Source organism: Ambystoma mexicanum, chromosome 11, assembly GCF_040938575.1.
Source record: "Ambystoma mexicanum isolate Mex_15411 chromosome 11, UKY_AmexF1_1, whole genome shotgun sequence".
In the NCBI taxonomy this organism is placed as follows: domain Eukaryota; kingdom Metazoa; phylum Chordata; class Amphibia; order Caudata; family Ambystomatidae; genus Ambystoma; species Ambystoma mexicanum.
In genome coordinates this window covers 1321046070-1321069025 of record NC_090934.1, presented here as the reverse complement: position 1 = coordinate 1321069025, position 22956 = coordinate 1321046070, and the positions used below count along the sequence as shown (strand labels likewise).

Sequence of the window (22956 nt, the reverse complement as noted above, 5' to 3'; positions counted from 1 at the left end):
TTTTTGGCACTTACAGAATTTACCATTGATAACATAGAAAAAGGACATGGGTCCTTTACAATGGGATGAGCGAATGACTTGAAGACCAGATGCTGCAAAGGAAAGAGGAAACAAACCAAGGATGAGGATAGGACAGAAGGACATAGGAAAGGGATGGTGGAGAAAGTGCTGAAGTAAGGACTCTCTCTAGGCTGGACTACTGCAACAGCCTCTGCAAGACTTTTCCTTGGCCTCAAGCCCAGGGATCGTTATCTCTCCATGGGCTCCCAGTGGCGGCAAGGATCAAGTTGAAGACCCTCAGCATTGTCCACCAGGCTTTCTGGGGCATGAGATTGCAATACCTCTCTCTCTACAGAAATATCTTCCTACTCGAGCTCTTCGCTCCTCCAACTCCTTGAGGGTCAGTCACTTCTCCAAGCAACGAGTTGGGGGCAGATCTTTTTCTTTGGCAGGTGCCTCCCTCTGGAGCAGCCTTCCTGCCTCTCTGAAACTTGAGCAGAATCATCTCCGGTTCCGGAAGCACCTCAAGACCATCCTCTTTGCTTCTGCTCTCTTCCTCTCCCCTGCTGATCTCCTGTCTGATACTTGAAGTGGTCACCTGGCTACCCACTGAATTCGGCCCAGGTCCCTACCCGTCCAGCTGCACACCCGCACTGCCTCCCGGCACCCCCTGCACTTGTGATCTGCATTGTAACCCTACAGTCCCCTTTCCTGCACTTATTAGACACCTTTTGTCTGCACTTCTGACACTGACAACCTGCTAGCTGCACTACATATTGTGTTGATTCTTGTCCTGCACTTAGTCATCCCCCCCACCCCCCTCCCCTGGCACTTCTCCCCTCCCTCCTCCCTTGCACTTGCACAATCTAAATGTCACTAGCCACAGTAAGATCGTTGTTTTGTGTCCTCCCTTTGTTTCCCTTCCCTTGCCCTGTTGCACCTTGAAACACCTGTGTATAGGCACGTTATAAATGCATATTATATCATCATATTATTTCATAAGGATGGAGGGGTAATGGAAAAGTGCTGTAGGGTGGTCAATGAACGGTAGGGAGAGTGGAAAACAGGGTGATACAGTGGCATACAGTGCTAGGTTCTTGATCTCCCCCCAATCTTCCCTTCCATTGCAAATAGTTTTAGCTTATAGGCAGTGCTTGCAGCGACAACTAATAGGCAAAACTTAAAATGCACTCACCCGATTTATGTTCCTGCTCCTCATCTGAATGTCTACGCTCATCCAAACGCTTCTTTTTCTTCTCACTGTCAGATGACTGAAGCTTCTCCTCATCAGAATGTTTTGCATCATCATCCGAACGTTGTAACCTTTCATCATCAGAAAGCTTGCCTTCATCATCAGAATGCTTTCGCTTTTTTTTAGTTAAACGATGCACTTTTCCATCATCATCTGAATGCTGTAGCAGTTCATCGTCAGAGTGCTTATCCTCATTATCGTCATCGGAACGGAGCAGCTTTTCATCATCAGAATGTAGTTTTTCCTCATCGTCCGAATGATGACGCTTGCCTTTCCTATCAGAATCGTGCTGCTTCTCATCACCGGAACTTTCCAGCTTCTCCTCATCTTCAGAGTGCTGTGGTTCCTTCTCATCATCATCATCATCTGAATGCTGCAACTTCTCATCTTCAGAATGTTGTGATCTTTCTTCTTCTGAGTTTTGTTGCTTCTCATCATCATCAGAATGCTGTAGCTTCTCATCGCCAGAGCTTTGAACTTTATCTTCGTCGTCGGAATGCTGCAGCTTCTCCTCATCGGAATGCTGCACCTTCTCTTGCTCGTCGTCAGAATGCTGCACCTTCTCTTGCTCGTCGTCAGAATGCTGCACCTTCTCTTGCTCGTCGTCAGAATGCTGCACCTTCTCTTGCTCGTCGTCAGAATGCTGCACCTTCTCTTGCTCGTCGTCAGAATGCTGCACCTTCTCTTGCTCGTCGTCAGAATGCTGAACCTTCTCTTGCTCGTCATCAGAATGCTGCATCTTCTCTTCCTCGTCGTCAGAATGCTGCACCTTCTCATCGTCGTCAGAATGCTGCATCTTCTCATCATTGTCTGAATGATCCATTTTCTCTTCATCATCGGAATGCTTTCGTTTCCCCTCGTCGTCAGAATGTTGTAGTTTCTCATCATCAGAATTTAGCATTTTCTCATCATCCAAATGATTCAGTCTCTCATCACCAGAGCTGTGATGCTTTTCCTCATCAAAATGCTGCGATCTCTCATCATCATCAGAATGCTGCGCTCTCTCATCACCAGAGCTATGAACCTTCTCATCACCAGAAAGGTGCAGTCTGTCATCATCAGACTGCTGCACATTATCCTCATCACCAGAGCTTTGCATTTTCTCATCATCCGAGTGCTGTGCCTTGTCTTCTTCATCAGAGCTTTGCATCTTCTCCTCATCGGACTGATCACTTTTATCTTCTCGTGCCCACTTTTCATCATCAGAATTAACTTCTTTCTCGGATTCTTCTGCATCTGAGTGATGACTACTATTATCTGACCTATGTCCTTCATCTTCATCATTATGGAGTTCTGAACCACTGTGCTGCTCAGCATCTGACTGTTCATGATCAGTAAGCGGAGAAGCCTGTGAACGAATGTCAGATGTTTCAGATTGGACATCACTTGCACTATGATGAGAGTCTGCCTCCTCTTCACTGTCCTCGCCAAAGAGTTCCTTATTGCTTGGCTTTACAGCCTCGTGTTCATCTTCTTCTTTACCCCTTTCGCTCCCAGAAGAAGGACTCCCAAAGTTGGGATTCTCCTGTTCAAAGTCGGATCCAGAGGCAGAACCTAAAATACATTTACAGTTGTTAAACCAGCATGAAATACAGGCAATTAAATACACAAACACGCTTAATTTCCCATCCTTTTTAAACAATAAAGAAAAAGTAAATGGATGGAAAACAGAGTTACAACTATTAAACTATCATCCCTCAACTAAGCTTTGTGCAAGTCCAGTGGCTATGAAGCTGTAGGTTTTACGCAAACTATTTTAAGCCTGGGCAGAGATCGAGACTTTTAACCTGTAGGTGCTGACTAAAACATGCATTTGTTCTCCAACCTGTGACTAGCCCCTGTGATTAGAAACATCATTTCAAGGTATGCAGAGAGAATAGCTCCACAAGTAGGAAGGCAGAGCCCTTATAGGTTCACTAAATAGATAGAGAGCAGGCCGTCAAAAGGAATACAGAATACAGAGGAGGAGCATGTCTCAAAGGACTAAGGATAGATTAGAAAAAGAACAGTTTCCAAGGTGGATTGCAGGGTACATTTAAAGAGTTGGTATCTAGCAAAGTGAAGGATGGGAGTTTAATAGAGAGTCTCATGGCAGTACATAGGACAGATTCAGATTGTACAGTTACATATTTGGCAGATGAAGGCATACAAAGCCACGAGACAGTCCATTCTTAAAAGGAGGTCAAAAATACTATCATGCTTAAAATGGTGAGAGTGAATGCCTTCTGTGATGCATGATAAATAAAAACAGAAATCAAAACAATAAGAATTCCCCCCTCCCCCCCCCCCCCCGACTTCTGTTTTTCAAGTCTAAGAACAAAATAGGAGATTTGGTAACAACTTTATTTGTAAAAAAGTCTGACAACAGGACAGGGTTTGGGGGGGGGGGGGGAAGAGGCTCTGGGAGATGACTAAGGAAAATAAATATATGGGTCCTATTTAGATTTATTTGGACATGAAAAAGCTTTAATTGAAGTACTAGACAACACGTCTTTGTGAGGGGTATATGGTATAAAATGCAAAGAGCTCCAGGGTGAGCAGACAGTTCTTTGATTGCAGAGATCTAATAACCTGACATGCCTCCACGTAGAATCGAAGGGAAGGGAAGAGCTCAGGGACCAATTGTATGCTACTGAGGGGTATAGCGAGCAGAGAGAATACAGAGGAATATATGTAAAAAGGAATACATAGGGACAGCACAACGGGTGGTACAGGGAGCTAAATCTGCAAAAGTGACAACACATGAAGATTGATGGGATTCAAAGAACATACACATGGAGAAGAATGACAAAGCAAGGCAGTTTGGATTATATACAGGAATTGTGTAGGCATCACAAAGCCCTTAACCATTTGCCAGCTTTTGCCATCATATACTCCCATTACATTCCCAGGTATTGTAAAGCTGGAGTGAAACATGCCTTTATAAACATGTTCCACTCTTTTTGATGTGATAGCAGACACTGCTCTAGCCCGGTCTTGGGGAAGAATTTGCCCTATTGCATTCAGTGATGAATTAATGCTTTTATAAAAACAAATGTTTTCAATGCAGTTCTTGGTACAGCGGCTCTCCTCGTAAATGACAACAGTTGGTGTGGTGTGTGTTCCTTTAAATGTATATGTGACGCAGAAGTCACGTGTGGATATCAAATAGGGGTGTACCTGTGCGCACGTGTTAGTCGGAGGCACAGGACTGGTCTCGGTCATCTCCTTCTCAGATTGGCCTCACCTGGACAAGGCCCCTCCAAGATGACACTGGCGACGAGGCAGTTGCCATTGTGGATATCCTCCACGTGGCGGAATCCAGCTTGCCTACCAGCTGCTCCCGATTGTAGCAGCAACATCCGCCTGATGGCTTGAGTGACATGCATGGAGCTGTGCCGTGCGGCACAGGACACAAGGCCCACATGCGCACCACCATCCCAGGACACAGTAAGCCTCCCACTCCACTCTCGGCTGCTGCCTGGGCCGCCGGCAACGCTGCCCTCCCCAGATTTACCCGGGAGAGGGAGCCTGGCCAGGTGATCGGCCTGAAGAAACTTATATTTAAAAAAAGGTTTCCTCCCAGTCACAGAGCGATTCAAGTGCCCGTGAACAGCACCATGTGCAGCCAGGGACCCTGCATAAAAAAAAAATGGGGTGCAGCTCTTAAAAGTAATGGAAAAACAAACTGCAAGTGCCAGGCCCAAGAGAAGGAAAGGCGAAGAGGACAAAGAGGGTTGCAGCTCCCATGAGGAGCCTGTGCGCCCTGTCCCCTACATCAAAGGGGATCTCAGGAGGTCAAGTGGTTGCCACCTGGACCAATCCTGAGAAGCACACAGGTGGTGGCACGGTAGTCCCTACAGCTACCCGCAGAACAATCACAATGGTGACGATGCTGGGGGTGCTCCCACCGGTGCGAGTGTGACAGGCTCGTCAACATACCTCGCCCCATTGCAGGAATTTGATATCACAGGTGCCCCATCGCAGAGGGCCCAGGTGAGCCGCATGGGTAAAGAGGCTAGAGATGTTTCTGAAGGCCACCGGTGAAGAGGACGCTACAAAGAAATCAGTTATGCTCCATTCGTCTGGCCCTTGTGTCCACAACATTTTTTAAACTCTGCAGCCCACCAATGACTCTTGACGCCACCAAAGCGGCGCTCCAGGAATACTTTGTACCAATGGCAAATTTAGAGGTTCCTCAGGAGGACTGCCACACATAAGGAGGGAAGAGTCCCTCGATGCATTACAAAGCAGACTGCGACGTATGCTGGTGGCATGTGTTTGGCTGGATATGGAACATGAAATGCGACAAGTCCTAAAATAAGCAGCGTTTGTAGATTTGCTAATTAAACTGACACTGGTGTAGCACAGCTTGCTATTTAAATTACCATGTTCAATAAAGAGCACAGCTCACCCCGTTTTTCTCTTGCCCTCGGGGGTCTCTCCACCCTCTTTTCCCTGTTAACTGCAAGTTCAAAGGGGCTAATGGAGAGAGAGAGAGAGTGCAACAGCAGTAATCTCCTCCACTCTTAAAACTGCCAAAGTCCTGAGCGGCTGCCAGGGTTCTGGGATGGCGAGGAGTGATAACTTTGAGTGCCCCCCTATGTAGCAATAAAGATCTCCCTGAAATTCATAAGCGGTGCTTCGCTAGGAGATGGCCACTCAAACACATTTGTAAACTGAACGATGTATTTTTGAGAAACGCTTGATGTCCTTTGGAATGCTCCAACAACAGTTTTCACTATTAATCTATGATTGTTTCTTGTATACACAGTTCAAACATGCTATGGTCATGCAATTCCGGGGTGGGTATGATCTCCCGGTACAGTCTCCGAATGAGGCCAACATCAACAATTAGCTGATCCCTAAGAGGGCTATCTCGTCACTATCTGGTTATCCTCAACTTCCAGTCTCAATCCTTTGTAAAATGTATGCAGAAATGGGAAGAAGATGTGGGTACACTGGAACTGGAAGATCGGCAGGAAGCCTTGATGTCCATGTGTGAGATAGCCATCCCAGCTCAACCTAGGCTAGTCCAATTGAAAATTCTTCACAGGGTTTACTATGCACGTGATTTCCTCTTTAAATGTGGACAGGTTGTGATTTTATCATATCTATTTATTTGAGTCCATTCGTGCAGCTAACCATTATGTTTTACAGACACTCATCTCACTAATGTCTCACTTCAGCAGTCCACAGAAATGCTGTATTGTTGCTTATTTTATGTCTTGGGTACAAAACTTCTGGGGACATGAAACATATTAGTACACAATTGCTTATCAAATATGTTTGTTTGCTAATCAAGAAATGTTTTCACTCAAACTCTGTTAATCAATTTTTGAAAACAAATGTATGCCTTTCGGCAACTCATACAAGGCTGTTCGTCTGTTAAGATGACGCGTCAGATACTACGCAAACCCTGAATTACACCTGCATGCATTTTGGAAATGGGTCGTTGTCACAAACTGGCAGATGTCAGAGCGACCAAAATGCCTGCTGCAATTAAAATCAGTCAAACTAGAAGAGGCTTGTGCTGTAGGAAGACAACAGTTTCGAATATCCGACAAGCGTCCGCCATGAAACAAGAAGGATGAGCGGGTTAATGATCCAACCCTGTGTCCCAACTGTGGCTGCGACCTTCCCCCAACAAAGACTGCCCAGTAAAGGGTCAAGAATGTGGCAGGTGCGGCGTAGTCAATCACTTTGTGCACTTCTGCCGTGCGGCCGGCCCGGTCCACGCACTCGAGGGGGCAGACCTCTCCGAGACAATCTTTTCAGAGATCGACACCTCAAGTGGCCCAGGTGGAGAAGCCTCCACCAGATGCAGAGGATGAGGAAGATTTATTCTTCATATCGAACATGTTCAAACTGATCAAATCTAAGGGGGAATCAGCCAAAATGCCTAGTCCGCATCTGTGACCAAGGTACAAATTACTTTTCAAAAATTGATTAATAGAGTTTGCTAATTAACATTTTCTTGATTAGCAAACAAGCCCATTTGATTAGCAATGGTATTTGACTGCTTAGCAAGCTCGCCCACCTGGTGCCCTCTTGGCTGCCGCTCATTTTCCCTACATAATGAGCTCTTTAGCCTCTTTTCCTTTGCAGATTGGGAGCAGGTGCAAGTGGATCTAGGTCACCTGGCCTAAGCACCACCCACCTTCTCCGCCCTGCCTCTTCCTTCCTGCTCTTAACTCTTAGATCAAGGGCGTCTCCGCCTGGGCGTCCGAAGTGAAGGGCAGACAAGCAAAAAGACAATTCCTGTTTGGACCTGGAGAATCCAGGGCCCGTACCCCTGCTCAGACATCAGGTAAGCATGCATGAACATGCATTTACTCCCTCTGTCCCCACAGGCCATACCCACCCCTCTAGTCCCCCCTGTGATGTTTCCGTTGTGTGCCCCTTTCTCACACACAGGTGTTGCCGGTTTTGCTTGATTCTTCTACCCTGCTCCCCTTCCAGCCTACTTCTGCTGGAGTCTATCCCGATACATTTTGTTTTCAACATCACCGTCTTGTGTCCAAAGCTGGATTTGACTTTTATGGACTTCATTGATTCACAGTGTGTCACCCTTTCTCATTGTGGCCCTGAATCATGCTGTTCCCATCTTCATCTTGTATCCAGGCTTGCAACATTATGTGTTACTACTGACTTCTGCAATTTTATTCGCTCTCCCCTCTTGCTTCTCCATTCTTTTCGATTGCTTACTCTCTGTTCTCTCCTCCTCTCCCTTTCTCCCTTTTCCAAGGTATAAATTAGTTTTCAAACATTGATTAGCAGAGTTTGCTAATTAAATTGTTCTTAAAGGCATGGTCTAGTAAAAAATGATATTTAAAAAATAGATAGGCAACATAAAAAAAAATACTAGCATTCTCTTTTTTTAAAACTTCCTATGTAAAATTTTGAGCTATTCGAGCTCAAAATTTGCAAAAGCAAGCACATGGGCGCATCCATTTTGTGAAATGGATACCCTCCTGTGCTGGCTTTTGCTTTTGCGGCACTAATGAAGGAAAAGCCAGCCAGCTGTAGTAAACAAAAGCTACCGCTGGGTGGCTTTCCCTTCATTAGTGCTGTACGCGGAGGACGGGGACCGGAGACCAGAGAAGGAAAGCTGCAGCTGAATCTCGATAAGTGCTATTTATTTTTTTAAAAAAATAAGCACCAGCTGGGTTTTTTTTTCTAGGTTTTCCGGGCTGGAGGAGCCCGGAAAACTTAGAAATAAAACCGCAGCTTTAAAAACATTGTATTTATGTTTGCGGTCGCTTTTGAAGCAACCGCAAACATAAATACAACGTTATTGTGTTGGAAAACGCTGCGGTTTTTCTTTCCAAGTTTCTCAGGCTCCTCCGGCTCGGAGGAGCCCGAGAAACTCGGAACGAAAAACTGCAGCGTTTTCCAACACAACCGCGTTGTGTTTCTTCCTGAATCTGCTTTCCCATTTGGGGCTCTGGGGCTCCCAACGGGGAGCCCGAGAGCCCCAAATGGGAAAGCAGATTCAGGCAGAAACAACGCAGCATTTAGCAAATCAACTGTAGGCAGAAACACTACGCGGCATGTAAACACAACCGCGTTGTGTTTCTGCCTGCCGTGGCTTTCACTTTGGGTCTCCGGTGCTCCCCTGGGGGGAGCACCGGAGACCCAAAGTGATAGCCACAGCAGGCAGAAACACAACGCGGTTGTGTTTGAAAACGCTGCGGTTTTTCTTTCCGAGTTTCTCAGGCTCCTCTGGCTCGGAGGAGCCCGAGAAACTTGGAAAGAAAAACCGCAGCGTTTTCCAACACAATAACGTTGTATTTATGTTTGCGGTCAATTTTGAAGCGACCGCAAACATAAATACAACGTTTTTAAAGCTGCGGTTTTATTTCTAAGTTTTCCGGGCTCCTCCAGCCCAGAACACTTAGAAAAAAAACCCCAGCTAGTGCTTATTTTTCTAAAAAAATAAGTAGCACTTAACAAGATTCAGCTGCAGCTTTCCTGCTCATGTCTCCGGTCCCCATCCTCCGCGTACAGCACTAATGAAGGGAAAGCCACCCAGCGGTAGCTTTGGTTTACTACAGCTGGCTGGCTTTTCCTTCATTAGTGCCGCAAAAGCAAAAGCCAGCACAGGAGGGCATCCATTTCACAAAATGGATGCGCCCATGTGCTTGCTTTTGCGAATTTTGAGCTTGAATAGCTCAAAATTTTACATAGGAAGTTTTAAAAAAGAGAATGCTAGTATTTTTTTTTATGTTGCCCATCTATTTTTTAAATAATTTTTTTTACTAGACCATGCCTTTAATTAGCAAACAACCCCATATGATTAGCAATTGTGTGCAAATGTTTTTCATGCCACCAGAAGATACTTGTACCCAAGATAGAAAATGAGCAACAATACAGTAGTTCAGTGTACCACTGAATTAAGACATTAGTGAGGTAAGTCAGGCCTTACAAATTTAAAATTCCACTAGACATACAGGTTGAGTAACTTAGTTTACCCACTCGATTTAGGAGACATGCACTAGACCCATGGCAACAGATGACATCAAATTTAAATGCACTTTGTGTAAACTGGTGCATGTCCTCACAAACCCTCTTTAGTTTGGCACACTGCTGCCACCCAGATGCCGGCTACGCAGTGAAACTTTGTGACATTTACTGCAAACAAAGTAAAGTTTAAATAAAGGTTGCCAACATCCCCTGCAAATGGTACTGGCCCTTTTTAAAATCCACTCGACTATGCGAGTGGGCGAAAATACTTTGCAAGTCCTGGATGAGTGCTGTAAAAAGGTTAGCTGCATGAATGGACACAAATAAATAGATATGATAAAAAGGTTCTGAAAACAGTTTGGCCAGCTCGCTCTACTGCAGGTGCAAATATATAATATAATCATAGAGCAAAGTGAGCTCTGCGAGCCAACTACACTGTACAGTTTTGCAGTAGGTCTGCAGATGTACAGACTGGATGAAACTATTTATCACTATTTTATGTAAATGGCAAGTTAGCTTTGTGTATATATTATGTAAAAAAACTAAGCAGAGTACATGGCGTATCCGGCACAGCACTGGGCGAACTAGGCAGAATATTATAGTTTGCGGCCATCTCACTTTCAGGGTAGCTGGTATAAAGCAACATGGTAAGATAGAATGTCAAGTATGGTATTTGTTCATGGGTTCAGCACCAGTTGCAAGCTGTATGTAACCAGCAGGCCACAGAACTAGGGTTGCCATAAAAGCCTTTGGCCGCGTGGTCATGTACATTTTAAAAAGTGTCCACTCGTCAGATTGATGCATCTTCCCCAACAAAATGAAATCTATGTGACACTGAGATTTAGATACACTTAACTGTAAAGCATGGAGACAATGCAGTGTTTTACAGTAGCAATACTGTAATTATGCATCACGTAACCAATTACAATTTTAGGAAAGGAATTGAAAGCCTTTAAAAAAAAAAAAGAGAAAACTAACCCATACTGGTCTTTGGCAGAGAGCATACAGTTAGCTTAATCAAAATACTATTAAGATTATTTCTGGTTTGAAATGATTTGAAAAAGTAAAAAGAATATGCATATCACTCCCACAAAGGCCTTTTGGCACACGAGTGAAGGGGATGATTATCGCTGCACTCTCACTAGCCCCTTTGAACTTGCAGTGAACAGAGAAAAGAGGGTGGCGAGAGCTCTGAAGGCAAGAGGAATGCAGGGTGAGCTGTGCTTTCATTGAACAGGGTAACTTAAACAGCATCTTTGCTACACAAGTGATAGTTTAATTAGCAAACCTACAGAATTGCATAGCAAATTGCTCAGCAACACTGCTTATTTTATGCCTTGCTTTTCCTATCTCCTCCTCTCCTCACCTTACTTTCTTCTATGCACTTACTCTATCAGATTTGTCCCTGGACCTAGAATGATAGCAACCTCGTCTGTCTCCTTCCCCTCCCCTTACTTGTTTTTTACTCCCCCCTCCAGCACTATCTGAAATGTCATCAGCCTAGTACGATAGTCGCTTGTTTTGTTCCTCCCCTCCGTTTCCGCACCACTCTCCCTCACCTTTTGTTTTCTCCGGCACTACCAGAAATGTCGTCAGGCCTAGTATGGTAGTCGCCCGTTTCCATTTCCTTCCCACTCTCCCCCTCCCTTCCTTATGCATGTCTTATCTCTTGCACAATCTGAAATGTTGTCAGGCCGAGTACGATAGTTAATTTCACATCCTTACTGTTCATGGCCTGTAAGAATGCCATTGTATTTTCCCTTGTTCCCTCCCTTGCTTTGAAACACAGTGTGTATAGGCGGTACATAAATAAACTATCATATCATATTAATAGTTTTAATGTCACCAGAAGTTGTTTGTACCCAAAACATAAAACAAGCAACAATACAGCATGTTTGTGTACCGCTGAAGTAAGACATTAGTGAAAAAGAGTCAGGCCTTGCAAATTCCTTCAAATTCCACTAGACCTGTAGGTCTAGTAACTTAGTTTACCTACTTGGCCTCAAGAGAAATGAACTCGACACTTGGCAACAGATGACAAAAAAAAAGCCGACCCTATTCCAGCTAGGCCAAAGATTTGCCGATCCTGTCCCAGCAAGGCCTCAATCAAGAAAATCCCACTAAAATGCCATTAACCAGGGGAAAAGCTGTGCTAACTTCAGTATCCTGAGACTAGACCGGCTTGTCCACTACCTGCATCCAGCGGTACTTGCCATCCGGTGACCAGACCTTTGCCCAGCTGTCTTTTACCAGGAGAGTCAGCTATCCGGTGACCAGAATCTTTTGTGACCAGAACCCCAAATGTTCCAAAATCCCAAAACTCTTCAAGCATGGAATGTGAGTATCTCCCCATCCCAGCGAAACACATATTCTCCCCATCTTCACCCTTTTGTCTGTATTCCACTCTTTAAGCAATCCTATCCATACCCTGGTAACTTGTTAAAAAACTGTTAGAAAGTCAAAGACAATGTGCACAGAGATTTCTAAGTGCTAGCGCCATCTCTCTATTAATTCTGTCTTGTGTAGATCATAAGCCCTTAGTTATATTTTGAGTAATCAAACTAATTTCCCCATAAAGTTGAACGCTGGGGTGACAAGGTTGACGTCGCAAATCAATCCTGGATCTTACAGTGTGCCTCTTTAACAATATAGTCTATATAATTTAGTTTAAGTAAAATGAGCCTTTCTTTCAAAACCGATTCTCATTTTTAACTGCTTTATTTTCCTAAAAACAAACCTTGTTCTACCTTCCAAATCTCTCTTAATTCACCAGCTATACCCCTCCTTTCACTTCTACATTATCACTGTGCTATACACCTATTCCCCTGCCAATAAACCGCATTCCGATTCAGTGTTTTTCACCCGTTTTTTTGTAAAAAAACTTAACATTTAAAGCTGAAAAAGTGTAAATGCAACTTTTCCACGTGTGAATCCGGCTGCACTGGGTTTTCAATTTCAATCTGTTTTGTGAACTGTATGCTTTTGTCATAGTTTGCATGATGGTTGATAGTGATAGAACATCCCTAATACTGTGATAAAACATATGCATATCATTATTTCAGCACACACATAATTATTTACAAAATCCGAGTGTCATTTTAGGCCTTTGCAAAAGGTTTAAAGTCCTCTTATTTTGCGAGGGTAGGTCGGATTTTGATTCTGTTTGCTGTTTGTGGATTGAGGGAACATTGCAGGGGGGAAACCAAACTTGGGTGCTATCAATCCTAATTCAAAAAGTGCTCCTATTCATTTATGCTTTGGATACGTTTTACTAGAAGGTTAAACAAGTGCATTGCTTTCATTTCCATTGTCATTATCACCCCATTGGTGATTGCTGCCCAATATCACAATGGGTGTGATTTTTGTGAATTTTAAAAATAAATCAACATTGTATTTACACCAACCGGCCTGGTTCATGGTCCATTGTGACCCAGGGTATTTGTAAAAAGGGGGTGTGAGACGGGTCGGTTATTGGCTCAATTTTAATTTATTGAAATTAAAGAAAAAGCATTCCTATTGAGCGCCACATCCCAGGATAAGACCAAGTGTCCTGGTCCGGTGTGTGACACCCGATTGGAATCCTTAACAAATTGAGGGCTCGAGTCGGGGATTGAGTTTGTTTATTCAACCGTGACAGCCTAACATAGCAGGCTAACCTCCAAGGTAGGAATACTTTGCGTAGTAGGAATACTGATTTACACTGTAGAAGCGCCTCCCCAAAACAAAAATCCTAAGTGCCAGGCCTGTGTATAAAATTACAGTTAAGTCAACCCTAAAAATAGACAAAAAGCAATAAAATACAGATTACCCTTACATAAATAAATAACGAACACTTTCCAAAACGGCCACAGTAGAGATCAACATAGCTAGGGATTACCTTGCACAAAGTACTTGTCAGGGGGGAATGGCCAAACGAAGATTAAAAGGTCTGGCTAGAAGAAATGATGCAACAGGTCACCGCCATAGACATGGATAGATGGAAGGACGTTGGCCCATTACACCAAGCTTTGAGCGAGTTATACATGAGTTATACATGACTACGAAAATTAAAGAGGAGCAGATTAAAATTGTCAGAATTGCGGCCTATGTATCTTCATATGGGAGTAATGTGGGGGGAAAGCATGAGGAAAATAGAACTCTTGCGCAAAATCAATCCGAACTTTTAGCTCGAATCCAGACTGAACTGAAATTAGCAGAACAAAACGTGCAAAAGAGCCAAGATTCTGAGGCAGAATCTAGAAATTACATTAAAAAATTAAGAGCACTTGGCTTTCTAACAGCAGAATAATGTAGACCAAGAGGCCCAATAATTAAATGCTTTAAGAATGGAGTGCCAAGAAAAGGTTGACTCCTTGGAAGAGGGTCAACTCCTTGGAAGAGGGTCAACTGAAATTAGAACAAGAAAGATACAATAATGCCAGTACAGAGCAAATGGCCACTTTACAGAATCAGATAAAAAGTTGGGAAGAGGAAAATCATAAATTATGAGAGACCTCCACTCCCAATCAGAAATTAGGCAACATAACACAACAAAGGGATGACCTGGCTGAACAGCCGCCCTGTGTCAGGAGAAAGAGGCCCTCCACCAGGAAATAGTGAAGGGAGTCAGATCTTCAGGCACTGACTGGCCTAAAAGAAGAATATGACAAATTAATAGGACACAGGAGACAAATGGAACTCGAGTTACAGCAGGCCATAGAGGCTCTAAATGTGCAGAAAAGGGAGGCTCACCTCCTACAACAGAAATTGGCTCAGGGTGCCCAAACTACACAGGCAGCACAGAGAGATAATGAGGCCCTCTGTGAGGAGAATGATGGGCTCGACAAGCAAGTGGCGGCTCAAGAACGGGTCAGAGGCCAGTAAAGCCCTGACAGCCGAGCAAAAGGCTCGGATCTTTGCCCATTATGAAGAGATAGGGGCTGATAAAGAAAAACTAGCGAGGTTGTAGAAAGAGCATCCTAGATCTAATACAAACTGGAGGGACCCCGAACAGGTAGAGAGGGACAGGGCAACCCCTGATCATAGTATGAAGACCTCTGTACTAAGGGACTCAAACCCATTTAATACTTTGTGCACTGCTGACTTCATAGCTACCGGTTTACATGAGCCGAAAACCATGAGGCCATCAGAATTAAATAGGCCTAGCATAATGGAGCCGACAGGTCAGCGTCCCCCAGAAATTGATAGAAAGACGTCTGTCACGACCCTCGCCCAAAACCCCCTCTGGCAAACCCATTGCCCAGGTGGAGTCAGGACTCAGGCCTCTAGAGCCTGGCATCCTCTTCAAAAGCCGTCATGAGGCCAGTCCTGGCGCCTATGGCATCAGGCTCATACACCATGAAAAACAATGTGCTTGGGAACTACTTTATTGTATTGTCAGCCAACATGGAGGCATCCACTTAGCCTGGTTCCTAAAAACCAAGCTATGCGGTCTAGTGTTTTGGGTGTGGTAGCCTAGGGACTACTTTACCTGGACTATTTTGTTGGGGCTATTTAAACCACACCCGAGCAAGACGACACGCTTTGCGTTACTTTACAGCTTGCAACGTGACGCTCACCATGTCCAGCTATTCCCTCGAACCTCTGAGAAGCAGAACCTGCAAGGAGACAACAGGAACATCATTAGCAGCAGCATCTTACCTGCAGTCTTCATCTTTAAATACTCGCAGCTACTGAGAACAGCTTCATCGAATCTGCACACCTCCCGGACAGAACGACCTGAAAGAGGAAGATAGAGGCAACATTAAAGAAAACAGTACAGACATTTACAAATTACGAACTGCTCAAAAGGCTTACCTGGCTGGTCGCCTCTCGGCTGGCACCACTCCGGACATTCCACTCGCGCTGAAGAACACCGCGACCTACAAGGAAGGAAAGCACAGGTTAGCAAAGGCAAGACTTTGCAGCGCTGCGCATAGCGCTTACTTACCGCATCATAGCGCTCTTAATGCGCCATCATTTACCAGCGGGGCTCAACCAAGCCAGTTCGCCGCGCTGAAGCTCTGCATACCTAAGGGAGAAAAACAGCGTCCCTGTAAAGGTACGAAAATATCTCTGACCAGGAAACCTCCTTTGAGGAGAAGGTCAGGGAATCAGATCTGCGGAATCACTGCCTCCAAAAAGGGACCAGTTGGTTCAATTTGCACAGGAACAACAGGAAAAGAGGCCCCAAAAGAGCACCCTAAGGACCTCCACCCAATTAGGGCAGTGAGGGGGATACTGCCAACCCTGGACACAGGGAGGAGTCAGACGACTACTCTCCTGTGCGCCACAGGGGAGAAGAAACTAGGCCCCACCATTCTGTGAGCTCCTCTCAAGCTCACAGAATCAGGGAGCGCCTGTCACGACCTGTGACCCAAAACCCCACTGGCATGGTCACATGCCAGGTAGGGTTAAGACTCGGGGTTCATTTAGGGCCCTGCACTAATCTCATGGACTCTCCTGGAGTCAGTCCTGGCGCCAGGCTCATGTTCAGATTGGGACACAGTTTTGAAGGGACTACTTTTAATTGGAGGCCTGCAGCCAACATAGAGGCACCCACACAGCCTAGTTCCTAGAACCAGACTGTGCGGTGCAGTGTTTTGGGTGTGGTAGCCCGGACTACTTTACCTGGACTACTTTACTAGAGGGCTATATAAACCACATCCAGGTTACAGAACGTGCTTCGCGTTATTCTGCAGCCAGCAGCGTGACGCTCATTGTGTCCAGAGACCAGAATCCGGCGATCCTTGAACAGCGGACCTGCAGAGACAAAAGAACATCGTTAGCAGTCTCTGCTTACCTGCAGCCTCCAATCCGTCGAGTATCCGTCTTCCTGCAGCTCGCGGCAGCCTCACCCGGACATCATGCACGCACCAGAACAAAGCACCTGGAGGGAGAGAGAAAGAAGGACAAAGTTAAAACAGGTTACTCACGGCATTTACGGCAGTAATCATGAGAACCTCACCTAGCTGGGCATTTCTTGACCGGCTCCGCTCCGGAAATCTTCACACGCCCAGAAAGACCATCGCGACCTGAAAAGGAATAAAGAACACAGGTTAGAAAAAGAAGACATTACCGCACCGCACTTCGCGCTTAACCTACCATCCATCACACGCTCCTGCGTCCATAATCCAGGTAGGAGCTCAATCCAAGCTGCGCATCCACCGAACCTCTGTGCACCTAAGGGGAATAAATAAGGAAAAGACGCTAATAGCAAGAAAGGAAAGCAAGGACATTTTAAGATTGCTTTAACCAGACTTACCTCCTTAAGGACACTTGAATGGGTTAGCACCAGTGAAGTTAACTCGGTCGCTCAAACCTGCAAAAACCTACGCGCCCCTGCACAGAAGGCAGGACGGAGGGCACGCCAGACATCACAACAAGGTGAGGAGTGGGCCATCAGATTGAATCCAGGGAGCGGGGGGTGGGGGGAAGAAAACAAAATCTGTTCCCAAATCCAGTCCTCCTGTTTTTTCAGGCCCGACCACCATAGAAGGCACCATCCGGAATTGTGAAGGGTCCAGGGTGAATCCGGCAACCAGGGCATAAGGGCGTCCCCGTGGATACCAGGTGAGCGTAACAGCACCTAGATGATCATGAGGGGACTTCAAATAGCAGTGTCTCCGAGCATGAAGGCGAATGGACTCAGGTGACACAGCGAAATTAGGTAGATAAACCAAAGAGTTATGGCAAAAGACCCCATTAGGCAGATTAAGGCCATTAAGAGTTTCATAACCCAATACCACAAAAACACAAAATATTCTGTCTGGGAACATTTGGAACTCTATGAGCAAATGATGGACACTTTTCACCTTAAAAACAACCAGAACTGCATAGAGTATGCTAAGTGGACGTTCTCTCCAGAGTACTCCACCTTCTTTGGTGGACTGGAGGACCAGAACCATTCAAGATGGTCCACCTAAAGGGCGGCCATCTTGAAACAAACACTTTTCTGCCCACAGAATCCCTCAAGGGGCTTGCAAAGCGGCCTACAATTAGCAGTGCGGGGAAGATAAGGGCCCACGAGAGTGTGTGCAGGAGCTAAAACACGCCTTTGCACAAACCACTAGGAGGGTGTGCACGGATAGCAGGGAGTTTATAACTACCTTCTTTCATGCGCTCTCAAAATACATCATGACCCAGCTGGTGAGGGATTTCTGTGATAAAAGATCTCTGGACTGGGTAATAGATCAGGCGACCCGCATTTATGAAGTCCAAAAACCTGGCGAAAATAAAAATCTGGTTAAAAACTCTAAGCCAGCCAACACCCCTGCTGCTAAGGTAGATGAGTGAGGGTTGCCCCATTTTAGACCTAGAAATGGGGGGGGGGGGGGGGGGTTGGGGGGAAGAGTCTAAAAATGCACCAATCCCAAACCAGCAAAACCAGAGGCCAAGAAGGCCCTCAGGCCAATCACAAACAGGTGGCAATCAGGGAGGTAATCCCACTAATGGGACCCCTAATTCTCCCGAGTATACAAGTCCCAGGTACAAGGGCAGCCGGCCTATCTTGGGGTATGTACGACTCCTACAGCCCAAGGGGGGTAGGGGGGAAAGGGTCCCACCAGGTAAGTACTCCCCCACGAAACTTCCCTCCTAACTTCCCTCAGGAGGGCAGTAATCCCCCAAATCCTGGGTTAAGTTTCTTTCCCCAGTACCCTCAAAACCCCAACTTGCAGGGCAACGCTCCTTTCTTTCCCTGGTTTCAGGAGCCCAGACAACCCAATCCAGGAGAGGGGAGGCCAAGGGGGGAGGGCCACCAAAACCCACCATCTCCAGGGTACTATGGGAGAAGGGATAGCTGCCCTTCCTGTGAACAACCGAGTTATGAGCAGAGACCCCCGTACCAGCCGGAACGGGTGTCCAAACTGGAGCGCCAGGTGCAGAACCTTACCCAGGATCTGGGTCGCATGTTGAGGGCTCAACAGAACCCTCAGATGAACATGGCGGTTCAGAAACCCACAAACCAAAGTTCTGGCACCCCAGAACAATGACGGGTAGAGAAGCCCCGACAATTCACCTGTTCCAGAGGAGGCGGCACAGGGCAAGGGGGGTGTAAAGCCCTAGCGGAAGCTTCCTTCCTCATCCATGAAAAGCCCCTGGACACACTGGAACCGGAACAAAAATCTCCTGCCCCTGAAAATCTGCAACCCAAGGAACAGAGGGTGGGTAGGAGAAATAAAGACCCTAAAAAGGCCCATTTTGGGGAGGTAGTTAGTGTCCTCCAAATTGAAGGGGAAGAATCCTTCGAGGATTCTGGGAAAAGATCTTCAGGGATGGGGGAATTCCTCCCAAAGAAAAATGGGTCCCGAGAGATCCAAATGAAGACTGCTTCGGTGTGCGGACTGATGCAGAGTCACCCATCTCTGAACCCCAGAATTGTCATCTAGAGAAGAATAGTAATGGAGGGATCCTCCCATCAAATTGGTTGTAGTGACTGCCACCCGGAAAGCGGGGGCAGCACAGAGCTAAGGGAAACAGGTGATTCCAAAATCTCCACTATTTCAGGGTGTCAAATTTTTATAACCAAATTTTTATAACTGATCCCCAGACTCTGATACAGAAAACTGTCCAAAATGCCACTGTGTCAAAGTTCAAAATGAAGAAAATGAACACCCAGCTTACCCAAAATGCACATTACCTTTGCCCACTTCAGGAGAAGGAGGGTAGATTTTTATGCCCCGGTCCAAGTGCAAGGGCAATGTACATTTTTAGCACTGATGGACACCAGATCCCTAGCCACTCTTCTGTCAAAAAGGATCTTTGAGCAGCTAAATTCAAGAAGGGGGAGAGATACCAGATTCCTGTTGAGGGGACTGCGGATTTGGAAATAAAAATTGGGCGACACAAGGTGAAACACCCTATCATAATCGTGAATCCAGAGGGCATACCCTGTCTACTAGGGAATGACATCCTGCGCAGGTTGCCCCCCCTAATAGACTGTGTGAACAAGGTCCTCTGGCCTCAGACTAACAGGCCAATAAAATTTAAAAAAAAACAGTGTCAACCATGTTAGTTTAAATGGCACATGCCACATGGTTGAACAGAAATCTGATCATATTGAATTTCATCACCACAATAATCAAATACCTGACGTGACAGTAATTGCTGTGGGAGAACCAACTGGTGATGGGAACTCCTCTCCATTCCTGAAAAATTAACCTCATCTCCAGTTTCAAGTGGCATTCCACACTGGAAGGAAATACTTTGAAATGTTATAATGATTCACAATCTGAAAACCCCAATCCTATAGTCAAAAGTGATGAGAAACCAGCTCAAAGTTCAGCTGATATTCAGAAGATTAGACAGCATTTGTTCATCCCATTCAGTAAGTGAGGGGAAGGAGTCTGTTCTCGCCCAAGTGTGCGTGAACAACGGTATGAGCTTCATCAGCGAAGCCACGTTCGGATAGCTCCCAAAAGATCCAGCCATTCCCACATTTAAATTGATCAATAAGTGGGAAATGAGCCTGGAAACTCCCAATTCCAAACAACTCCTGCCTAGCAGGTGTATGCTAAAAATTTCTATAGGTAACAAAAATCATACAACATAATTGTTGGGTCCTGCGAGATGTCCCTGCTGCATTCTATTTATGCAATGACATTCTCAATTGGTTTGCCATTCATTTGAACCTTATAAATTACAAAGCCTGCTCCCGACTAGGGGGAAATCCCATGGACTTTGATGATTCAGAAAAAGCATTTTCAGTCAGCCCAATTGCTGCCATATGCAGTTGAAGTTCAAATTGGAGAGGAGGTCACCATCCCAGGATGGACACGACTATTCCCACTTGAATTAAAAAGGACAGAAACTGCAAAATCCTGACGCATATCTACACCTCAATGCCCATCTCCAACAGCAGGGGTTGGGGTTAAACCCAACCCCATTAGTCAATACAGAACACAACACCATTCCAATATTGATGGATAACAGTATCATTGTAGGCGCAAGCACCAGTATTGGAATGGCGGTTGATGACTGACATTTTACCATCGATCTAGGAAATGAACTGATAGGACCAATCCCCAATGACTGCTTTGACAATGACAGTGACAATGACTTACCATCAGACAGGATCTTCACCCGGCAAGGGGGAATTCCCTGGTGTACTCCTCTGGCCTCTACGGGGTGGAAGAGGCGACTTGTGACATCAGGCAGGATGAGGTGATATTCCAGATTCACAATGACTGCCTCTCCTACCTGAAACCCTCTGTCCAAGTCAACACTCTAACCAGAGATTTCCACCCAGCTGGACGAGGCTGCTGAGATAGCAAAACCATAAGTCTTTCCAGGCTTCAGGCAATTGGTTGAAGAGCGGGTCAACCTAGCTGATGCTGGTGAGACTACAGAGGAAAAGCAAAAGTTGAAACAGGTGTTCTTAGATCTTCAAGATCTCTTTGCGGTGGACTTGTACGACTGTGGTCGCACCGAAATCCATACAACAACAATTCCCACGGGACCCTGGAATGCAATATCACATGCCTCTCGCATCCGTGGAGTCCCTGACAGAAATCACCACAAACCTTGAGTCCTGTGGGATAATTTGTCCAGTCCACAGCACCTTCAATAATCCGGTGCTGGGGGTTTTAAAAACAAATGGCCAAAGGAGACTCTGCGCAGACCTTAGGGAGCTAAATAAACTGGTCCACATGTCCAGATGGCCTCTCCCTTACATTGACCAGGGGCTGGCCCAGATCCAGGGGTCAAAGGTATACACTGCCATTGACCTGACAAATTGGTACTGGACCGTGCCAGTCAGTAGGGAGGACCAATACAAGCTGGCCTTTACCTTTGGGGGGCAGCAGTACACATGGACCCGGACTCCCTTCGGATACATAAACTCCGGCAACAAATTCAACATCTTCCTACATAAGGCCATGCCCGACTTGGGTGAAAGGGTGTTAGGCAGAAACCTGTGCAGTTCCCTTAGGGACCACTGCAAAAGATTTAAGACTACAGGTGTTTGGCAGTAAACCCACTTGGTAGAAGCCTGTACCACACAGATTCACCTGGTAGCTGTGGCTGAGCAGTCAGACTTCCCTCAAGAAGGGTTAGGCAGTATATAGAGTATACACAATAGGTACAGGGATACAGTAGCACAAGCAAACACTGACCAGAGCTTTGGTGTAAAAGTATAAAACTATTTATTTAAAGACACACTTGTAAATTACACTAGCAACAAAGAGGTAAGTAAATTCAGCACACAGTCACTATTATATAAATACAGCCCTAATTACTTATTAGACAAGTCCTAATGAGAAACACCGCTTATTTTCAGACAGAGGTGAGCGCTTAACATAAAATGGCACTCTAATAAGTTATCAAAAAGGGAGGGAAAAAGGCAGAGTTAGGGAAGCACACAAATTTCAATACTTTTAAAAGAACCAAAGTAAGGCAGGATAGGCAGAGTTCTACTGGAGAGCAAGGAAGTCAATTGCAAGGCCCACTCTTGGAGAGAGCAAGAAGAAGGGGTCCAGGTTCACACAGTGGGGTTATGCCCAAAGAGTCTTGTAGATAGTTCGCACACAAAGAGAATGAAATTAAAGTCAGGAAAAGTTAGCTAGGTTGTCCCAGGCCAGCCCAGGTTAGAAAGTCGAGGCTACTGTCACCCCGAACAATCTGTCACAAGGGAAGCCAGGCGGGACACAGTACCTTAAGTGTGAAGGAAGCTCCAGCGGGGGCAGTTGTTCCTGGCAGCGGGTGCAAGTCGGTGTTTGGTCCAGAGGAAGAGGAGGTCTCGCCGTGGAAGAAAGATGAAGGTCGTTGCACTGCCAGGGAAGAAACCCGCCGCGCAGTTCTTCGGTTAAAAGGTACTACCCTTCTCTTCGCGGTAGTGGTAAGCCGTGGTATTCCGGTTGCCGGGGTGCTTGGCACGGGCAAGGCGGCCACGAGATGCTCCAGGAAGGTGAAAAGAAGGCAAAACTGGTTATCCCCACCAGTCAAAGGAAGAAGACTCTCCGGACTGGAGATCTCCTCTGTCGTCGGGAAAAGCGGTGAGACGGTTCAGCAGGGCTCCACCGGTGGTGTCGTCGTTGCAGGTCGGCTCCTGAAGTTCCAGTCCCCAAAGCCCTGCTTTAATGCGGCAAACCCCCATTCATTCAGCCTAGCTGTCAATCGAACATGCTAAGTGGTGAGTCAGCGGGCCAACCACACAAGAGTGCGACTTGAGTTGCCAAGGCAACTCAGTCCAGGGTGCCTAAACCCCCTCCCACACCTCCTGTGGTACCCAGACAGAGTGGCACCACTTTTGGAGGCTTCTGTGGAGAAGCCCGCCAAAAAGT

At 45.9% G+C, this 22956-nt stretch overlaps 1 protein-coding gene across 1 annotated transcript in view; it reads right to left on the bottom strand.

The window, feature by feature from the left end:
• The window catches only part of LEO1 (LEO1 homolog, Paf1/RNA polymerase II complex component), an 892878-nt gene that overhangs the window by 860033 nt on the left and 9889 nt on the right, over positions 1–22956 (bottom strand). The window contains exon 2 of the mRNA XM_069624834.1: positions 1196–2806. Coding sequence (XP_069480935.1) covers positions 1196–2806 — 1611 coding nt within the window. The remainder of the gene's footprint in view (positions 1–1195; positions 2807–22956) is intronic.